At 45.7% G+C, this 19931-nt stretch overlaps 1 protein-coding gene across 1 annotated transcript in view; it reads right to left on the bottom strand.

Moving 5' to 3' along the window:
- Nucleotides 1-19931, bottom strand: part of LOC144768869 (integrin alpha-M-like) — a 337089-nt gene that overhangs the window by 262655 nt on the left and 54503 nt on the right. The window contains exon 3 of the mRNA XM_078652877.1: nucleotides 7011-7117. Within this exon, the coding sequence (XP_078509003.1) occupies nucleotides 7011-7117 (107 nt within the window). The remainder of the gene's footprint in view (nucleotides 1-7010; nucleotides 7118-19931) is intronic.

The following is a 19931-nucleotide window of genomic DNA, read 5'->3' as shown; positions in this document are numbered from 1 at the left end:
TGTAGAGTGTTGATGCCCAATGTTAGCCTATTGGGTTAGGGGGGCCTTTGATTGGTGGCTGCTCATGGGTAGGCTATTGGTCTTGGGAGTCAAGCTCCTAGGGTTAAGGTCAGAGCAAAGGGGGTCCCAGGTCAGCACTAAGTCCATTAAACGAGCGGTGCCGGGGCAGCCGAGTGCAGAGTGCTTAGTAGGGGTCAGGAGCCCAATGCAATCCTATGGAGATTGCCGGTTTTGTTTTTTAGCTGCAAGCTCGGTCCAAGAAGTCTTATGGGAGGAACCAGGTAAGCTTGAGGGTTTGAAGACGTAGGCCCACCTCAGGTCTTCTTCTCCAAGGTGTAGGGCGGCCAGATGCAGGGGTGCCTTTTGAGGTTGGATTTCACCTTACCGGGCCACTCAAGGTTGGGGGTGTCTCCATACAGAGGCTGCAGGCAATGTCAGGGAGTCCTAGAGGGGTCAACCCATGGAGGATTTGGACTCTGGAGCTCTAGCGGACCTCGCTGGGACTGGTGGGCCACTTGGACTTGGGCCATAGGCGACGGGTGGAGTGATGGTCCCAGGCATCGGGTTTCTTTGTCTTCAGCAGGCTTAGAGACTTTCTTTAGGGATTCTTTTGAACAGAGTTGCTGTTCACAGGATATCCTTTGTTGAAGGCAGTCAGTCCTCCCATGGGTTCTGGAGGTCGCTGGCTGCAGGACAAGATTACTTCTGGCGCAGGACCTCAGGAAACTGCAGATGGGCTGGTAGGGCTGGGACCAAGTCAGTTCTCCTCTGCTGTGCATCTTCTTTCGTCCTTCTTCGTAGGTTGTGGGAACCTCCCTTCTGGGTCCAGGGCAACCTCCAAATCACAGTATTTAGGGAGCGTTGTAGGGGTCTCAAATTAGTAACCAATCGGCTACTGACCTTAGGGTGACTGCACCCTTGGTGTGCTCACCCCACGTGGGGGAGTGGGCACAATGCCTAACCCTGATTGGAGAGGGCCTACCATCTGCAAGATGGCAGGTACTGAACAGTGGGCTACATCTCTCCTCCCCCACCTGAGGGGTGGGGTTGGCAGAGGTGGGCGCATCTTCTAGGCTGTCCTAATGTTTCCCGCCTGCCTTCCTGCCAAAAAGGAGGTAAGGCAGGAAGAGGGCATGCTCCTGATAGCAGGAGAGGCTGGGGTGGTGTTGCAAAGGCGGAAAGGCCTTTGAAGCTCCCCTGCCACAGATGGCGCTTCCTGACCTGGGGGAGGTGTGAACACCTCCGTCCAGGAAAGGCTTAGTTTCTGGCCTCAGAGAGCCAAGGCTCCCACCCCAGGGGTCCAGAAACTTGTCTTGTGGTAGCAGTCAGGGAACCCACCAGAGGCTGGTTGTTTTTCAGGTGGCATCTCTAAGATGCCCTCTGAGTGTATTCTTGAATAAATCCCACACTGGCATCAGTGTACCTTTCTGCACAAAAACAATCCTGAGAGGCTATATGCTGCACATAGAGGAAAAAACAGGGAGAAATAAAGATTTCTCCTTGTTGTGCCTACCTTGGGGAGGTGAAAGATTTCGATGCATTCCCAAGTTAAGATGGGAATGTGTCAAAAACCATGGAAGTTGAGTGGGAATACCCACTGCAATGCCTTCCTTGTGCAGAGTAAGGCAAAGCAGCGATTTCCATTGTGTTGCATTACTCCATATTTTTTTAAACCATTCAATGCCATGCAAAGTGACTTTGCGTGGCTTCATATATATGAAGTTCCGTGGTGCAAGCATGACGCAAGGCCCTCGTAAATATGCCCATTAGTTTGATGACCGTGCAAATCAAGCATTGCCGATCCCTGGTGAGTTGCACTACTAATGCTGGAACAAGGCCAATGGAGGCACCATTGGGTGAGGCGGACTGGCCTCGAGGGTCCTGTATTCTCAATGACAATGTCTCTGTTGATCTAGGGTTTGCTGCTTTGTAGGCCTTCCTGCAAGACTGGAAGTGAACCTCAGTATGGATTGTGGTGGACAGGCTTTAAAGGTTAGCCAACACTGGCCACTAGTAGGATCCACCTGCTGGTGCTAAGAGACCAGGGCTTCTATGGTCTAGCGGGGGCCTTCTACGGTCCAGTAGGGAATGTGCTCCCTCAGGACAGTGGTCTGGGTGACTGGTCATGATGCCTGATCCTAGTTCCCCAGTTCCAAATTTGGTAGCTCTGGGCACAGTGCCACATTCTCTCCCCCCCCCCGAACACCTTTCTGCCCCACTGAGAGAAACATGCACTGCTTTCAGCTACAACCCAATTGTGCCCTGTTATAAATGCATAGATTTGACTCAATTCAAATTATGCACTGCCTGGAAAAAAATAATAACATCCTGGAAAAAGCAAACACTCATAGGGAATGCAAGATTTTGTAAAGCATGCAAAATATAAGCAGGAACAACATGGTTACCTTTAATGTTTTAACACTCACTGTTCAGAAATCAATGAGTTTTTTTGCCTCAAACGTTGAGGACAAGAATACAGGGCTCCTCCTGTACACAGGTGTGCCTTTGTTGCACTCGTGGACAGCAAGGAAGGGGTTAAGTAGGGCTCAGAAGATAAAGAGACTCTTCAGGAAAATCTGATCTGACTCACGGAACCCCACAAGGGCTTGTCCACAATCATGTCACCCGGCTAGCTGCTCAAACATCGACATTATGTATTCAAGTATCCTGCAAAGGATAACTTTTGAATTGTCCGGCTTGGCTAACTCTCTTTCCCACAAAAAACTTGAGTTGTTGAGAGTAAAAGGCAAAAATTATATTTTCATTTGGGAAGTGAAGGACACATCCAACTTTATTTTTTTGGGTGACACCATAGTATGTTAGTGATGCTAACAAACAATTCAGAAACCTAAGAGGTCCCAAAGCAAGACCCATTGGCTTTGCTAATGCTTGTTTAGATATCTCATTTGCTAAATAGGGCACTTTTAATTTGGTGCCAGACAGGGCAGAACTGGGAACCCAAAGCAGTCCTATCAAAGAGGTCCCAAAGACAAGACCTATTGGCTTTGCCTCTGCTTGTTTTTATATCTCATTTGCAAAATGGGGCACTTTTAATTTTGTGCCACACAAGGCTGAACTGGGATCCCAAAGCAGCCCTGGCACTTTGTCCATCCTCTGTACGGTGTGTTGCGAGCCAACGCAGTAAGCGAGCCTGACCACTACAAAGGGGACATGGGAAGAGGGTGTGCTCTATCCAAGAAAATTTAGAAAAAAGTACTTAAAGTGTGCATTCTACAACACATTTTATGATATATTCAATTGTATTGGCATTTAGAGCACAGTAAATGATGACCTTACGGTGCACCAAGATACGACAATCTTGTTGGAGCTCTTTAATGTTCCCCTAACCATCACCATCACCCTCCAACACTGCCCCTCATCTCTCCATAGCCCATCTCACATGTATTTAATTTGTTTTATGTAGCGCCTCTCATACCAGTGTAGCTTTGCGCGACAGGGAAGGAGCAGGAGAGCACAATATTTTCAGAGATATGGCTTACTCCTCCCCTTTCTCTTGCGCCGGCCCTCATTACAGCTGTCCTGCGCCACACACAGACCTTAGTGCCATAGCTAAGCAGGTGGTAAACATATGCAGGATCCTCTGGGAGGGTTGGGGTGTGAGATATAAGGGTAGGAGAAGTAGGGGAAGGTAGTGGAAGGGAGCATTATTGGCAGGTAAGGTCATTTTATGTTTATCCTTTCAAAAAAACATAGAAAATATGAATTGGTTGACGCTGCAGCCAAAGCCATAGGTGAAGTTTCCAGCCTGAATTGCCGGCTCTAAAAACCAGTTGTAGAATAACCAACACACCCATAATCAAGCTGAACAAAATTCTATATAGTAATTTCAGTCGGAATAACTCATAAGCATGGTCATAGCAATTAGGTCGTACTCAGGGATACAATATTATACGCATACATTATATTTTCTGAGACCAAGTGACCCACCACCGTAGAGTAGTCAGGACAAGGAGAAGGCAAATGACTCCTAGAGAGGAACTCAGGACGAATAAGAACCATCTGGGAAAGTGGTTTGGACTAATATTAGTACTAATACACTCACAAATCTTACTGGAACTCAACTCACTAAGAGAAAATTCAATAGGAATTTGGCCAACAAGCATCAGCAATAGCAACCAAGGATATCTACACCTGTTGACAAATATGGATTTGGAATTCTACGTTGCATTTCTAATCAGCTCTTTGTATTTTGAGTTGTTTATAGAAATGCTATTCTTCAAAAAAAAAATATAGAGACTGACAACCTGACACTGCAGACCTTTTGGAGTTCTATCGAGGATAACCCTATCAACAGCATGAAGGCAGATCTTTATATGTCTGTAAATTCTCTTCTGTGGAAAGCCATTAGCAAATGTAAGGGCACATATTAAACCCACTGAGTAATGTGAAAAGAGCATCGGCTGTAGTATATACCCTTGCTCCACTCCATTATCAATGCCACAGCTAATGTAAACATGACCCTTAAAACTCGACTTCCCTTTGGTCCAAGTATCATAATGTGGGCTTTTATCAATGAAAGGAGTGAAGGGGGAAATCTCCAAGCTTTCAAGTTTTGCCTCTTGCATAGGATATTAACAGAATCACACACACAAGTCCAGAAAGCATGCATGAAGGCTATCCCTTACTGTGGACATCCACTAAATATGCCAAAGTGAATACACCTGGGTGGACTGTACCAAGACTGGGGTGATAGCCAGTCTGCTCCATTATTATCAGACAGAATTATTCCACCTTCTTCTTCAACCACTGAAGCAGGAGAGTCAGACAAATTTTAGCAGCTGAATTGGGTCTTTTTCTCTAAGTATTTGGTTTCCCATATTATCCTATCCAAACAAAATCACAGTTTAGACTAGTTTGACTTTCGAATGAAAATAAGGGGAGATATGACTCATTCAGACTTCTAGAGATTTTTTTAATAAAAGATTTTGAAATTCCATCTGGACCAGGCACGGTACTATCTTTAGTGTATTTGGTAATTAGTATACAGATGTTGCGAGCCCATTAGATATGGATTTATCTGGGTCAAACATGACTTCATTATTTGTGAACCTTACAGCATCAAAATAAATTATTTTGAGGGAAGGGCTGCCAAGATTAATTGGTTATCAAAAATGTTGGGCCCTTCTTGCAAAGCTGAGGTCCCAGAGGCTACTAGAAACCAACATATATATGGATTTTTAATTGCTATTACTCAACCAGGTTTTTTAAGACTTAGGCAGAGATGTATACTTTCGCCTAAGATCATTATAATACTTGAATCCAAATCATCACAGCTGTGAGTAGATATTAAATGTGTTGTATAATATAGCTTGAAATTCCAAGCAGCCTGGGTCATACCATAAGTTAGACATCTTTCAATTTTACCTTTAGCAATTACAGAGAAAGACTCTGTAATACTATCTATTTGGTCCAAATATTTTAATATAGAACTGCTATAATCCTGAGTGTTATATCCTCTAACTTTCATGACTGCTTGCGCCAGGTGAATAATAGCATTATCGTCATATCGAATTTTCTGTTTTGATTTCTTTGACCAGGTCTGCAGAAAATAACCATAGGGAAGATGTGTTAAAAAATGAATCAATGCAGAACGTAAGACTTCAAAATCATAGAAAGTACTCTAAGGCTATATAATCACTGTGGCGATGACTGCATCCTTCATTATTAGTTCGTATTTTAGGATCATTACCAGGTGAGGTAGATTTGCCCAAGAAGAGTTGAAGGAGAACCTTAAAAGACTGTAGAATGCATGGTAGAGGACTCCAAAGCCCAATGAGTCATAAAGTGCAGGATTTACACATTCTCAGCCATTCACCAGAGGGTAATCGGTTTCTCACACTAGTGTCATTTTAAGGATTTGGGGGGCCCTTGCAAGACATATTTTGAGGACTGCTGTAAGAAACAAAGTTTGCATTGTATTACCCATTTCCTGCTAACTCAAGCCTGGATGATTCCAAACATTATTACATTATGGGAAACAACCATCACAACACAGTCATTACAACGTGCTACCTTTAAAACGCAGTCAGTACAACGCAACATCCTTTACTTTGCATGCCATTGCAATGCAGCCATTACAACGCATGCCACTACAACACATGCCATTACAACACATTATAATGTAAGTAATAGGAAATAGTAATTTTTACTCCTACACTATCCAACACTTACCCTACTGTTGCACTCACTGGAGTGGGAATAGTCATTTTTACCCCTATACTATCCAACACTTAACCTACTGTTGCACTCACTGGAGTGGGAATAGTCATTTTTACCCCTATGCAATCCAACACTTACACTACTGTTGCCCTAAAAGTATTATGTGTTGTAATGGTGTACGTTGTAATGGAATGCATTGTAATGGAATGCGTTGTAAGTGTAGTTTCTAAAAATGCATTGTGATGGCATGCGTTGTAAAATCATGCGGTGTAATGGATTATGCGATGTAAAAACTGTGTTGTAAAGGCATTCGTTGTAAAAGTTTGTATTGTAACGTGTCCTATTCTTAAATTATATGTTGCATTTTAACAGGGTCATTCAATAATAGTGGAAAAAAAGTCTTATCCAGGACCCCAAAAAGCCTAATGATGACACAGGGTAGAGAGACAGATTCTGAGGCAGAGATAGGCAGAGAGTGAGAGGCTTTGACATAGAAAGAAAATAGAGATAAAAGAGAGAAAGCTTGCTTTCCCTTGGGGCCCCTTGGAAATGGGGGAGCCCTGGGTAATTGCCCACTTTGCCCATGCCTTAAAATGTCTCTGACCCGCACCTGTGAATAATGTGGTACAAAACAAAGAAAAAGTAAGAATTCAATTAATGTGGAAAATCAGAACTGTTGTGGGGTCACTATGCTAGAAATAAAGATACTTTGCAAATAATGTGCGGGGTTATGTCAAACTCTTTAGCCATCATCTTTTTGCCTTTAGTTCCAAACCATCCTCTTTTCCCCACACGAAAGGCGCACCCCATTTTGCAAAGGATGTACTTACTGTTTACTGGGATTGGCTCGCAAGCTTCCTGTATGTAGCTGCATCTGTAGAGAGCTCCGGTCTTTTGGCGGGAATCTCCTCCTGTAAGAGGAGCGCTTACAACAACCCTGTGGAGCAAGGAAGACAAATACAGGTTGCATGAGCATCACCAGCAGAGCATCTGAAAGAGTGCATCACTGTTGCCCTCTGCATGCTTCAGTGAGGCCAAACATTCAATGATGGGGGGCGGAATGAAGGGTTCACCTTCACACCAGTCAGTCCTGGGGTCCCCAATGCAGAGGGCAAGGCTAAAAATGCACTTTGCTGGGCAATACACAAACTACTCTGCACCTTGAAGCCCTCTAATCACCTCACAGACCCCCTACCTGCTAATGCAGTAAAAGACTTCATCCCCTTGCTCCTCCCTCTCTGGACCAAAATCATCAACAGCTCCCTTCAAAAAGGTCTCATCCCAGACTCCCTCAAGGTGGGGCAAGTCACACCTATACTCAAGAAACCCACAGCTGACCCGTCTGACCTGAACAATTACCGGCCTATCACCAATATCCCCACCCTGGCCAAACTGCTGGAGAAATGTGTCCAACTCCAACTAACAAAACACATTGACCAATATGACCTCCTCAACCCTCACCAATCAGGCTTCCGAGCGAAACATAGCATGGAAACAGCTATGACACACCTAATTGATGACGCCATCCAAATCCTTGACCGCAATGAGTCCTGCCTCCTCATCCTTCTTGACCTATCTTCAGCATTTGACACGGTCAAACATGAGAACTTATTGGAGCTGCTAAGCACTAGAATGGGTCTATCGGGAACTGTTCTCAAATGGTTCTCTTCCTTCCTTCATAACCGGTCGCAGAAGTTCAAGATCGACAATGTGCTATCTAAACCAGTGCCTGCAGATCTAGGTGTTCCACAAGGATCTTCCCTCTCCCCCACACTGTTCAACCTCGTCATGGAACCGCTCGCCACCTTGCTCCAAGCATCCAATGTTCAATTCCATATGTACGCCGATGACACACAACTTTACCTAAAGCTACAATCCCCGGAAGATATCAAGCTTCTGAATTCCACACTTAGCAACACTCAAACTTGGTTGGCCGATAATCACCTCAAACTAAATGCGCTGAAAACCGAGTTCCTACTCATCTCACCCCCGGCGAAAACTTCCACCACCCAAACTTGGCTCAATAACCTAACAGCACTCAATGTCCAACCAACCATCGTGGACTCAGCGAAATCACTAGGCATCACAGTCAACGCCAAGCTCAACATGCAACAGCACGTTAGCAAAGCCACAAAAGTAGCTAATTTCCAAATCAACACACTGAGGAAACTTAAACCCTTCCTCCCTGCCAAAGACTTCCAAACTGCTGTACAAGCTTTAGTCATCCCTCGCATAGACTACGGAATTGTAGCCCTCAGCGGACTCCCGCTATCCACAACAGCACCCCTAAGAGCCTCCCTGAACGCTGCCGCGAGACTCATTACTGGCTCAAGAAAACACTCGCATATATCCCCAGACTTAAAATCTCTAAAATGGCTGCCTTTTGAAGCCAGAATACAGCTAAAAATTGCAGTAATGACACACTCGGCCGTGCACCACAAGGCACCCAACTACCTCGCGCAAAAGTTGTCTATATCAGGAGAGTCGAGATCCAATCGTAGCACAAAAAATCTACTCCTGAAACCTCGTAGATTCCGGAAAGAGAAAACACACAAGCGCTCCTTCTCAGGAATGGCACCCAGGATCTGGAATGCGCTCCCTCCGGAAACCAGGCTTATCTCCTCCACTGCACTCTTCAAGAAAGAGGTGAAAACAATCCTTCTGGCCAAGATCTCCTGAACTTTATAGATACTGAACCTGAGACTCTGCATCGCTCTGTATCACTGATCACCTTGTTCTTTGGCACTATACTCCTACCATATGGTGTCACTACTACGCTACTCTCTTACTACCGACCAATATATGTTACACTTTGGTGTATTGACTCACCCTCCCGATGCCCCCACCCAGAGCTTTCTCTATCCTAAGAAATTGGTATAAGCCATCTACACATCCAAGGCTTTACCTAAACCCTTCTGTAGTGGGAGCAATGACTAGTGCCGTCTTATACTACTTGTTTACCTGATTGTATTTTGATATGTTTCTGTACATGATTGTTATCCTACTATGTTAGTGATTACTATGCTGCCCCCATTATCTTGTTCATTCCTGTTGCCCCTACCCCTGTTCTGTGAAGCGCTCTGATATCTGTAAGGATCTTGTTCGCGCTATATAAAACTTTGAATAAATAAATAAATATTTCCTCTCATGTGTGAAGTAATGTGTCAGTTGGTCTCTCTTGGTTGGCTATGCATGAGCGGAAAGTGCGAACCTGATTCACAAATGTAATTGTGCACCTAAATGAAATGTAGGTGAAAAAACAACCACATGCAGAGACAATTTGCCCTTTTTGATTCACAGGATCAGAAAAGCTGGGATTTTGCCCCTGTAAATAGAATGTGGTCATACAGTATTCCCACAAGTGTGGAGGTATTTCCATGCATACAGAACAGCTCAAAGGAGTGGAGTTGTCGCTGTTCCATGGTGGCCTTTCCTAAACAAAGATGGAGAACACAAACAAACTTGCAACACTAGGGGCGCTTGCAGACCATGGGTAGGTTGTTTCCCTGACTTAATATAGTTGCAGCTTTCTTTCAAGAACAAGAGTAAACCTGTTTTCCTGCAAATAACTGGCAAGGAGCACCCCAAGATTGCAGGGTATTTTGGCACAAGGTGTTAAACACTGGAGAAAAATGTTCCCTTCCTCAGGGGTTATCATGACAATTGCTCATTTAACTGCTTAAAAACAAGTTCAATAAAGTCCTATTTTCAAGGCTGCTTTTTTCAGCTTACATTGACAATGTAACCTAAAGGTGTGCGGGACACATCCGAGTTGATCCGCGAAAGGATATGGGACAGCCTGAAAAAAGAAGCCTTGAAAATAGGAGTTTATGGAACTTGTTTTTAAGCAGTTAAATGAGCACTTGTCACGATAACGCCTGAGGAAGGGAGGTCCCGAAATGCATTGGGTGTCTGTGAATAAATCGTGACTTGTGGAAACATTTTTCTCCAGTGTTTATGTGGAAACATGCTAATTGAGAAGCAAATGAGTAAAATAAATTGAAGAAAATGAAAAGAAAAACATAGAAGAATAGAACGGATAAAACAAATTGAATATGAATTTGATTTATTGGATTCATTTGTAAGATGGCTGTGCAGCTTGAATGGAGTCACGATTGGCTCCTCCCTGTTTGGTTTCACAATTGCAGCGCAATTGGGCGGAGCGCGGAGCAAGCGTGCACGCCGATAAAGGATAAAATGGCGTCATGATAACTTGGAGTAATCTAACGTTGATGAATAGAGGTGTGCATCTCACCACCATTGCCTTTTTGAAGAGGGCCATACGTGAAAGGGTCTCTGTGGCAATGGTTCCACATGGGAAGCAGTGTGTAATGGGACCATCAGAGTTGTTTCCAGAGGTGGCACAGTGTGTGTTAGAGTTAGAGTAGATCACGAGGCGTTCCCTCCATACCAGTGTTGGCTTCCACAGGTGCTGGCGTAGATATGGGAGTTCTAGAGATATTTTCCATGTGTGAGTGTATAATGTACTTCTTTCATGGCAGTGAAGGCTCCTATCAGTGAAGAAGTGTATGAGTAATCTATAACAGGCAAGACTGTTTCTAAACATAGCTCTAGAGAAATCTGGGAGGCGGTCTCTCCAATTGATCACTTGTGTTTAGTGTTGAGTGGTGGTCTCTCCAGAAATGTTTTCTGTTGATGAAGCAGTGTTGAGGTAGTCTTTCAAAGGTGTGAACGGTCCTGTTTCTGGAGCAGTGCATGTTGTAGGCCGTGTTAGGCACCAACAGATGCCTTTGAGTGAGCGAGATTAAATATACCTTAAAAAAATTACATTTATCTTGTTATGATTTCAGTTAAGTTCAACAACATTTCCTTGTCACATTCTCATATTGAAAAAAATGCCTTCTCACCTCGTAATGTGTTGTATGTTTTTGTTTTATTTTCCTTCTGCACTTCTGCTATGCTAACAACTGGGTGACTGGTGCCTCCGGTTTTGTCTAATATTTCTAGCTATGTTGACAGCTCACTGTCTCTAGCAGGTACTTTCTGAGGGTTCTGCCTGTAACTGTAAGACTGATGGAACTGGGAATTGGGCAGTTGTTCCACCCAAGAGCATCAATGCCCTTTACTGTGAAAGCACATGTGTGTGTAATACTCAGCATAGTAAGAAGAGATTGTTAGAAAGACTTTTTCTCCTCTTCCTGCCTCTTTCCCTCAATTTTTCACAGGGGACAAGGGTATGCTAAATGCACCACCCTTGTTGTAAAGAGAACCAGTCAATAGCTTACACCAGCACTGACGGGTCTCCATTGGTTACAAGCAGACAAAGATTCACAGTCAAAGTCCCATGCACAGGGCTCTTCATGGCTGCAGCACAGTCTGCTTACTGAAACTGACCCTTCCCACACCACCCAATGAGCTGCCTATGATCGACCTCTTTGAAGCCTACAACTCTGCCCACTTAGATGCCAACAGGTCAATGGAGGATCTCTGTGCCCACAAGGCAACTCTCTCTAGGATTCCCTTCCTTTGCCTCTTTGCATCTAGATGGACTCCAGGAAATACTGGAAAAGTCTGTTAAGCACACTGTCCAGACTGCATTTCATTTCTACTCTTTGTTCCCATGTATTCATTTCCATGTATTTAATTGCAAAGTGCGGCATCTTTACAAGGAAAGCTTCGCATTAGTTAGCATTCGGGACATAAAGACCTTGTAGTTGAAGGCAACATGCACCAGGGTGTTTACTGGGTGAGTACCAGAAATGAGGAATGTCAGGTAGCATGAACCAAGACCAATGAGTAATTAGAGTCAGAGCATGCCAGAGCACATCATTGAGAAGTGTAGTATTCAATTTAGAATCCCAGGGATCAAGGTGAGAAGGGCAGATACGGAAAACAGTGAGCAGGTAGGTTACATTTATGAGTCAAATCTAAAACAGGGTATTTAAAAATACCAGAGTTAGCACCTTGATATAAGGTAACGAGGCCACTTAAGGGTGGAGCAATCAACCGGGAGGGCAATATTCTTGAGATTGGTGCAGTCAGTATGAAGTGGGACATCTGTCATTCCGCAGTGCCATCTGCATTTGTGCGATTGTCTACTGAGGTCATTTTAATACATTTGTGAGTGCGATCTAAGGAGCATGTCAGTGGTAAGGGCAGCTTTGTAATACACTGCCTGTGGTGTCCAGGTAACTGCACAATTTGTAGGCTTACACTTAGTAATTTCCTCTGGATTATGTGGAAAAATATAGCGAGAGGCACTGTACTGCTTTGTTACCTTAAAAGGGCATCTTTAAGGAGAACTATCCGGAGACATTGCTGAGACATCCCTCTGCAACAGCTGTGAGATTCTGCTAAACAGTTTTTCTAAGATACCAAAGCTCTTCACCAAGGTCCTGCCAATGTCCTGCATCTCAAATCCTGCATTTGATCATTCAGAATTCCAGAGATGTAGATGCCTCAGTTGCAGAAGTTCCCAAATCCCCAGCAGATACTGAGTACTGATTTTAGACCTGAGAGGTAAAAAAGCCTTCAAGAAAGAAAGGTAGGGTTATGAGGCTGTCTTCTAGATGGCATCCAGATAGGCTTCTGGGGTTGCTGTACACAGTGTGGATAGATGGAAACTACACATCACGGTCAAGTGGTGCATATTCCGCCACATCTTGATCTCGATCATCACTTCCAGTGCATGACCAGGTCAGGAGCCATAAAGCAACTCATGTTAAAGGAAGACTCTCTTGTGACAGTCTGCATTACCAACATGGAAGCACCCTAGCAAGAATAATGCAGTAAGGGGTTATGCGAAAAGCATGCCTACTTGCATGAGAATATCTCTGTCCACATTACTGAGGCGAGGTGCCACATATAATGTGAAAGGGGAATGGATATGCCTTGGCTAGCTGCGGTGAGATCGAGTTTAAGCATGGTTAACTATGAACAGATCTTCTTATGTCCAAATGAGATAGATTATGTTAGCAAAAAAGCTTTCCGGATGGTATTATATACACATTATAACAAGGCAAGAACTGACAGAGAGTCCAAAAAAACAACTGTAGTCACTTTCATGTCTATTGAGAACATCTTTTATCAGCTGGCCTGTTATCTTACTAAACCTATAGGCAGCTGGGAGAGGGGCCTCCTTTTTGGTCTAAGGGCTGGCACAGTAAAATGTTTGCTTTGCTTTCTTCTTGGATATCATTATAATCTAGAGGGGGCAAACTACATTTCACTTTTTATTCTTTTGTAAGTTTTACATAAACTATGCCAAAGGGTTTTTAATTCCGTTTTTTTTATTCGCCTGTCCAACTTGGAATAGCATATAGGAATATCCTCAATTGAAGGATGATGAATTGATTTGCGGAGTTGGCACTTTCCTGAAAACTGCTATACGAGCCGGCAACGTTGTGTGCACTTTATGATCTTTGTTTTTACTGAATTCGTTTTTTATGTTGTTATCATGATTATTATGAATTTGTGTATCGTAATGTGCTGTTATGTGAATTGCACGTTAAATGGATATGCTTTTGTATCTGAATAAAGGAATTAAATTGAATTGAGATTAAAGGCAATGTTTGCATTAAAGGCAGAATACGAGAGAAAAGAAGAAAACTTTTTTGAAAATCTTCTGTGAGGTTATATCAAATGACCCAACCCACTCTGCAAGTGGACTATTTGTATTTAGATAGGGTGGGGAATTTACAACATAGATTCAGTTTGGTGAGATTTTAACTTAATCTAATCCCCCTGATGATGGGTTTCCCACTGAAGAGGTATTCGCTTAGTGATTTAACAGCATGACCCTGTAATTGTAGTTCTCAGCAGTCTGATCTTCATTTAATCTTCTTTTGTTGTTTTTATAAAGAGCAAAGGTCAAGGTACATCCTGCCCCTATTGCGCCAATATAATTTCAGCCAATGTCACCCAGCACTTTATTCTTTAAAAAACATAATGACTCATTCCTATGTTTTGGGTTAGCTTCATTTCTTTGGTCCTGTATGAAATGGAGGAGAGCTTGCCTAGCTTGGGAACCCTGAGTCCACTTAAGATGTGAATGTATTTATATCAATTGCCATTCAGCACTTTATAACACCTATCTTTCCTGGTTGCTAGGGTTGAAATATTACAAGATTTATTTAGAATTTCAAAGGAATTAGTAATTGTTTTAATAATGTATTTTAAACTGATTGTAATATTGTTTTATAAATGCGCTTGATTTTGGATTGTTTTTAATGTCTTTCTTTTTACTCTGTGTACTTTATAGGCAGTAAAAATACAGCAAAATAAAGATAATTGACTGACTGACTGGATTTCAGTTAGATTTACTGCTGCAAACATTTCATGTAAGAATTCTGCCCCAATTACCACTAAGAATAAAATATTGCCTACGTAATCATTGCTAGGTTCTTTTTTTTTTTTGGTTAAAATTTTTTTTATTGAACAATCATATAAAATACAAGGATGGGCCCACAACCACACGGGCTGGCCGCTAAGTCACATAGCATTACACATGAATTAAACAATCAGTCCCGAGGCCAGGCCAAATCATAGAATGAGATTGCTCCAAACAGAGAACAGGATACAACAATTTTCTATATAAAACATAAAAATAACGAACACAAAAACAAGGCGAGTGCAATAATCAAGTCAGCCCAAAAAGCAGCGGGGAAGGTCACTAAACAGGAGAACAGACGTAAATCAATGAGATTCGGTAAGGCCGTGAGGGGGGGGGAAGTAGGGAGGACAGGAAGATCCTAGAACAGAATGAAAAATTCCGGGAACGTCGGCCTAAGGAGACAGGGTAACATCGGAGGTGGCAACCAAAGGAGGGGTACCAATTTCTCCACGGTATGCATTCCATTGACCCCAGATTTTCGTCCACGCCCCTGGCCTGCCCCTAGCCACGTAGACTGTCTTCACACGGAACATGGACCAGTCCATGTTGTCTTCCCACACCGAAACGTCAGGAGGTCGGGATGCGCCCCAGAGTTGCGCAATGTCGCGCTTCGCGACCATGTAACCCAGGGTCGCCCATCTAGTCTGGGCCACAGAGTAATCGGAGGGTTCCCACACATTCAGCAGGCATCGTCGGGCCTCAGGTCGCAGAACAACACCCGTCACCACAGTCATTATCGCAAGCACATCCACCCAATAGGCCGCCACCACAGGACACTCCCAAAGTATGTGCAAAAAAGTAGCGCTCATCCCACAGCCACGCTTACACAAACCATTTGGGGAAAAACCCATCACGACTAGACGCGGACCAGTCACATACACCCGGTGGAGGATCTTAAGTTGCACCAAACGAAGACGGGCAGGAATGGCGACCTCCTTTGGGGAGGAGAGTGCCAACTGCCAGTCCTCGTCATCCAGTTCCAATCCATCACCGACCCACAACTCCCGGAGTCGGGTCAACAAATCCGCACGATTATGAATCAGTTTCTTGTAGATGAGCGAGATAGTGCTGTCGGGCAAGTGTCCATCTAGTATACGATCTTCAAGGGGGGAAGACTCGGGTAGGGTCACATCAGGAGTCAAAACCGAGGCCAAGGCATGCCGGACTTGCAGATACCGGAAAAACTCTCTATCACTCAAGTCGTATTCCGCCTTAAGGGCCTGGAATGACTTCACGCGACCATTCACACAAACGTCACCCACCTTACAAATCCCAATCACATCCCAGCGTTCAAAACCCTTAGTAGACCAGAGACATCCCAAACGTTCAGAAGCATAAAGCGGAGTCGCCAGCGTCAGTCGATTCTCCCACCCCAAACTCACATTCGCAGCACGCCACACTTTGACCGCAGCCCTGGACGGGCCCACAAGATGGCTCCCGGCTGATCTAGAGTATAGCGCTCTATTAAAGTCCCCACCCGGCAACTGGAGCCTATCCATCTCAAAAGCCGGATCGCGACCCGGCGAGTACATCGCGTGATTAATGGCCGATAGCTGGGCAGCCCAGTAGTATCTCTTGATGTCGGGGAGCGCCATGCCCCCGTCGTACCAAGGGATAGTAAGTTTCGCAAGGGCTATACGTGGGCGCCCAAATCAATTGTCTTTGCAGACTCTCGATTTCTCTGAAATAAGTAGCGGGAATGTCATCGAAGGAGTTCTGAAGGGCGTAGAGGAACCGCGGCAAGGACATCATTTTAAATAGAGCCGCCCGACCCAGAGGAGACAGGGGTAGCTTACGCCAACGGGCCACATCCAGCCGTAATCGAAGAAGCGGGGGGAGGAGATTACGCTCAAACCGGAGGGAGGGATCCAGGGTAATAAAAATCCCTAAATACTTGAAGCCAGACTGGACCACCTGGATAGGGAACCTGGCCGGCAAAGAGGGCAAAACACCCGAGAGAACATACACGCAGGACTTAGCCCAATTAATAACAAGGCCCGAATTAGCACCGAACGAAGTAAGAACATCAAATAAGACGTTCAAGGATTTACGCGGGGATGTAAGATATAGAAGAATGTCGTCCGCGTAAAGAGAGACACGGTCTTCGAAGTCCGGTGACCAACGGATCCCTTTGAGTGAAGGCTCCCATCGGAGCCACGCAGCCAACGGTTCCAGGGCCAGCGCGAAAAGCAATGGAGATAAGGGGCAACCCTGACGGGTCCCTCTACCAAGGCCGAAGGGGACAGAAACTCTACCGTTCACCACCACTTGCGCTAAGGGTTCCACATACAACAACTTCACCCATCCGATAAATTCAGGTCCAAAACCAAATTTTTCGAGAGCTGCCCAAAGATAGGGCCACTCGACCGTGTCAAAAGCCATCGAGGCATCCAACGAGGCCAAAATGGCCGGCTCCGTCAGACGCCCCGCCCTCGCAACAGCACCGTGGAGACGACGTAAGTTAAGAGCCGTGTTGCGATGCGGGATAAATCCGGACTGATCCGGATGAACCAAGTCGCCAATGACCGTCAGTAGTCGGGTCGCCAGGAGCTTAGCCAGGACCTTAGGCTCAACATTTAACAGGGAAATGGGCCTATAAGACGAACAAAGGTCTCGCGGTTTCCCGTCCTTGGGAATTACAACTATCGTAGCAAGACGCTGGTCATACGGGAGAATACCCCGTTCCCGGGACTCCAAAAACATAGCACGAAGATGGGGCGCTACCTTGTCAGGGCGTAGCTTGTACAGCTCAATTGGCAACCCGTTCGGGCCCAAGGCCTTGCCCGAACGGAGCGAACGAATGGCAGTCGCTATTTCATCCGTAGTAAAAGGGGATTCTAACGATACACGGTCTAAATCGGAAACACTGGGCAATGCTATATCGCGCAACAAAAGGCGAGAGTCAGCCACATCCCGTCCAGACACAGGGGTATAAACCACACGAAAATATTCTGCAAAACATTCCACTATTCCAACCGGGTCTGTCACTTCGACACCATTCGACGACTGAATCACAGGCACCACACGATTCGCTCTCTCTTTCTTATCCAACCACGCCAGCAATTTACCTGCTTTGTCCCCCACATCATACAGACGACCCTGCTGTTCACGAAACATCAGTCTAGCCGCATCCGTGACCAAGGATTTATAAGCAAATTGTTTCAAACCCAGGGCGTGGAGTTTATCAGAGGTGACTTCAGACTCTAAGTCGGCCTCCCTCTCCGCAATCTCTGTCTCAAGGTCCACCACCTCCCGATTCCTAGCCTTCTTGGATTTAGCAATAAGGGAAAGGGCCTGCCCACGTATCACTGTTTTAAAAGCCTCCCACAGGGACACAGCCGAGGAAACCGACCCCTCGTTATCCAAAAAATAGGCATCTAAAGACTTAGTCAAAAGGTTTCGGGACTCAGGGGAGGCAATATACCAGGGGTTAATAGGAGCCACTCGGCCCGCCGCCTCCACCCCAAACTCAAAACAAAGCCAGAGCGGAGAATGATCGGAGATGCCCCGGGGGAGGTGTTTGATCTCACGCACCGCCGGCGTCTGCGCCGCGGGCATCAGGAAATAATCCAGTCTAGACAGACTCCCATGGGCCCCCGAATGGAAAGTGTATTGGAGCTGGGCAGGATGCATGAGCCTCCAGCAATCCACCAGGCCAAATGTGTCCAAAAACCCACCTAGCCATTGTTGGGCCGAAGGAGTATCCCTAGGGGGGTAGCGATCTTGCAGACCGGATATCACAGAGTTAAAATCGCCTGCAAGAAAAAGGGTACTGTCAGGGAGGTTCAGCAACACACGGCTCAAATCGGAAAAGGTGGAAGTCTGTAGGCCGGGGGGCACATACACAGTAAACAAGGAGAGGGTACGACCCTCATAGCGACCCACGAGGACAGCATAACGCCCCCGATCATCAAGGATCACATCATCAATGGCTAGGGGGAGGGAAGCCCGAACAAGGATACCCACCCCCCTGGAACCAGTGGTAAACCCCGAATGTGCAACAAGGCGATATCCCCACCTATTCATCGCACGACAAGAATTGCCCACCAAATGAGTTTCCTGCAAGAAAACAATATCTGGAGATAAACGGCGTAGACATTTTAACACCACGCTCCGCTTAATGCGGTCTCCCAGACCATTAACATTCCACGAAACCAGCCTCAACCCGCTACCCCCCATCCCACACAGCAACGCCGAAACCCCTCCGCAATGAGCATGACATAAAAAGGATCAGAAACAAGATTGATTCGCCTTGAAAACATAACACTAAAACATCAAACAACCCAATCACCCACCCCCCAACAACGAAGAAAACACCCCCCACCCTGCACCCCTGCAAAATGCTAAATAGCCACCCCAACATGCAGTGTGCCTGTCGCCCAAGAACCCCTATTCTACAAAAAGAACCCCGGAGGAGGAAAGGCTCTGGCCCACCCGCCACCCCGAGTAGGACAGATAATGAGGAGAACACACAAACAATAGAGGCACTGAGGCATTAAATCCCCGAAGAGTTTACTCTGTTCGAGGGTCCAGGTGTAGGCGGATTGTTCAGCTCTCCACGCCACCCTCAGCACCACCCGGGTGGGCGGCGGACTCAGTCCCAGGAGGTCGGTCAGGCAGAGAGTCCATCCAGTCATTTACAGAATCAGGCCGATCAAAGAAGAAGGTTCGGTCGTTGTACTCGACGCGCAGCCTGGTCGGAAAAAGCATGGCGTAGCGAAGCCCCATGTCTCGGAGACGTTTCTTGACATCACGGAAGCCCATACGCTGTCTCTGGACCTGTTGAGAAAAGTCCGGATAGAAGTTCACCGTGGCGTTCTCAAAGGCCACCGGGCCCTTCATACGCGATGCTTGCAGGATAGCATCCCGATCCCTATAATGGAAGAGTTTCGCAACAATAGGCCTCGGCGGGGCACCCGGCTTACCCTTGCCCCCCGGAACACGATGGGCACGTTCCACTGCGAAAAACTTAGTCAAACCAGACGGGGAGAGGTGGTTCTGGATCAAGTCCTCAACAAGGAGATCAACAGAGTGAGGTTCTGGATTTTCCGGAACTCCGACCACGCGCACGTTACAGCGACGGGCCCTGTTCTCAAAGTCCTCCAAGCGCCGGGTCACGAAGTCGTTCACCTTACGAAGGTTGCCGATCTCCGTCTGTATCTCCGAGACGTCTTCCATGAGAGTGGATGACTTGAGATCCAATGACTTCACCTTCTCATTGGTTTTCGACAGGTCAGCGCGAATCAAATTCACGTCAATGGCCACGGTGTCAATTTTGTGAGCCAAAGCTTCATATTGTTGGCCTATCGTCTCCTTCATGGCAGAAATGGCGCCCATGACGTCCTGCAAGGATGGCTCCGTTGACGCATCAACAGTGTGATCACCGGTACTCGATCCG

The sequence above is a fragment of the Lissotriton helveticus genome, chromosome 7 (genome assembly GCF_964261635.1).
Source record: "Lissotriton helveticus chromosome 7, aLisHel1.1, whole genome shotgun sequence".
In the NCBI taxonomy this organism is placed as follows: Eukaryota; Metazoa; Chordata; class Amphibia; order Caudata; family Salamandridae; genus Lissotriton; species Lissotriton helveticus.
Note: the sequence above shows the minus strand (reverse complement) of the source record. Positions and strands in the feature narration are given on the sequence as shown.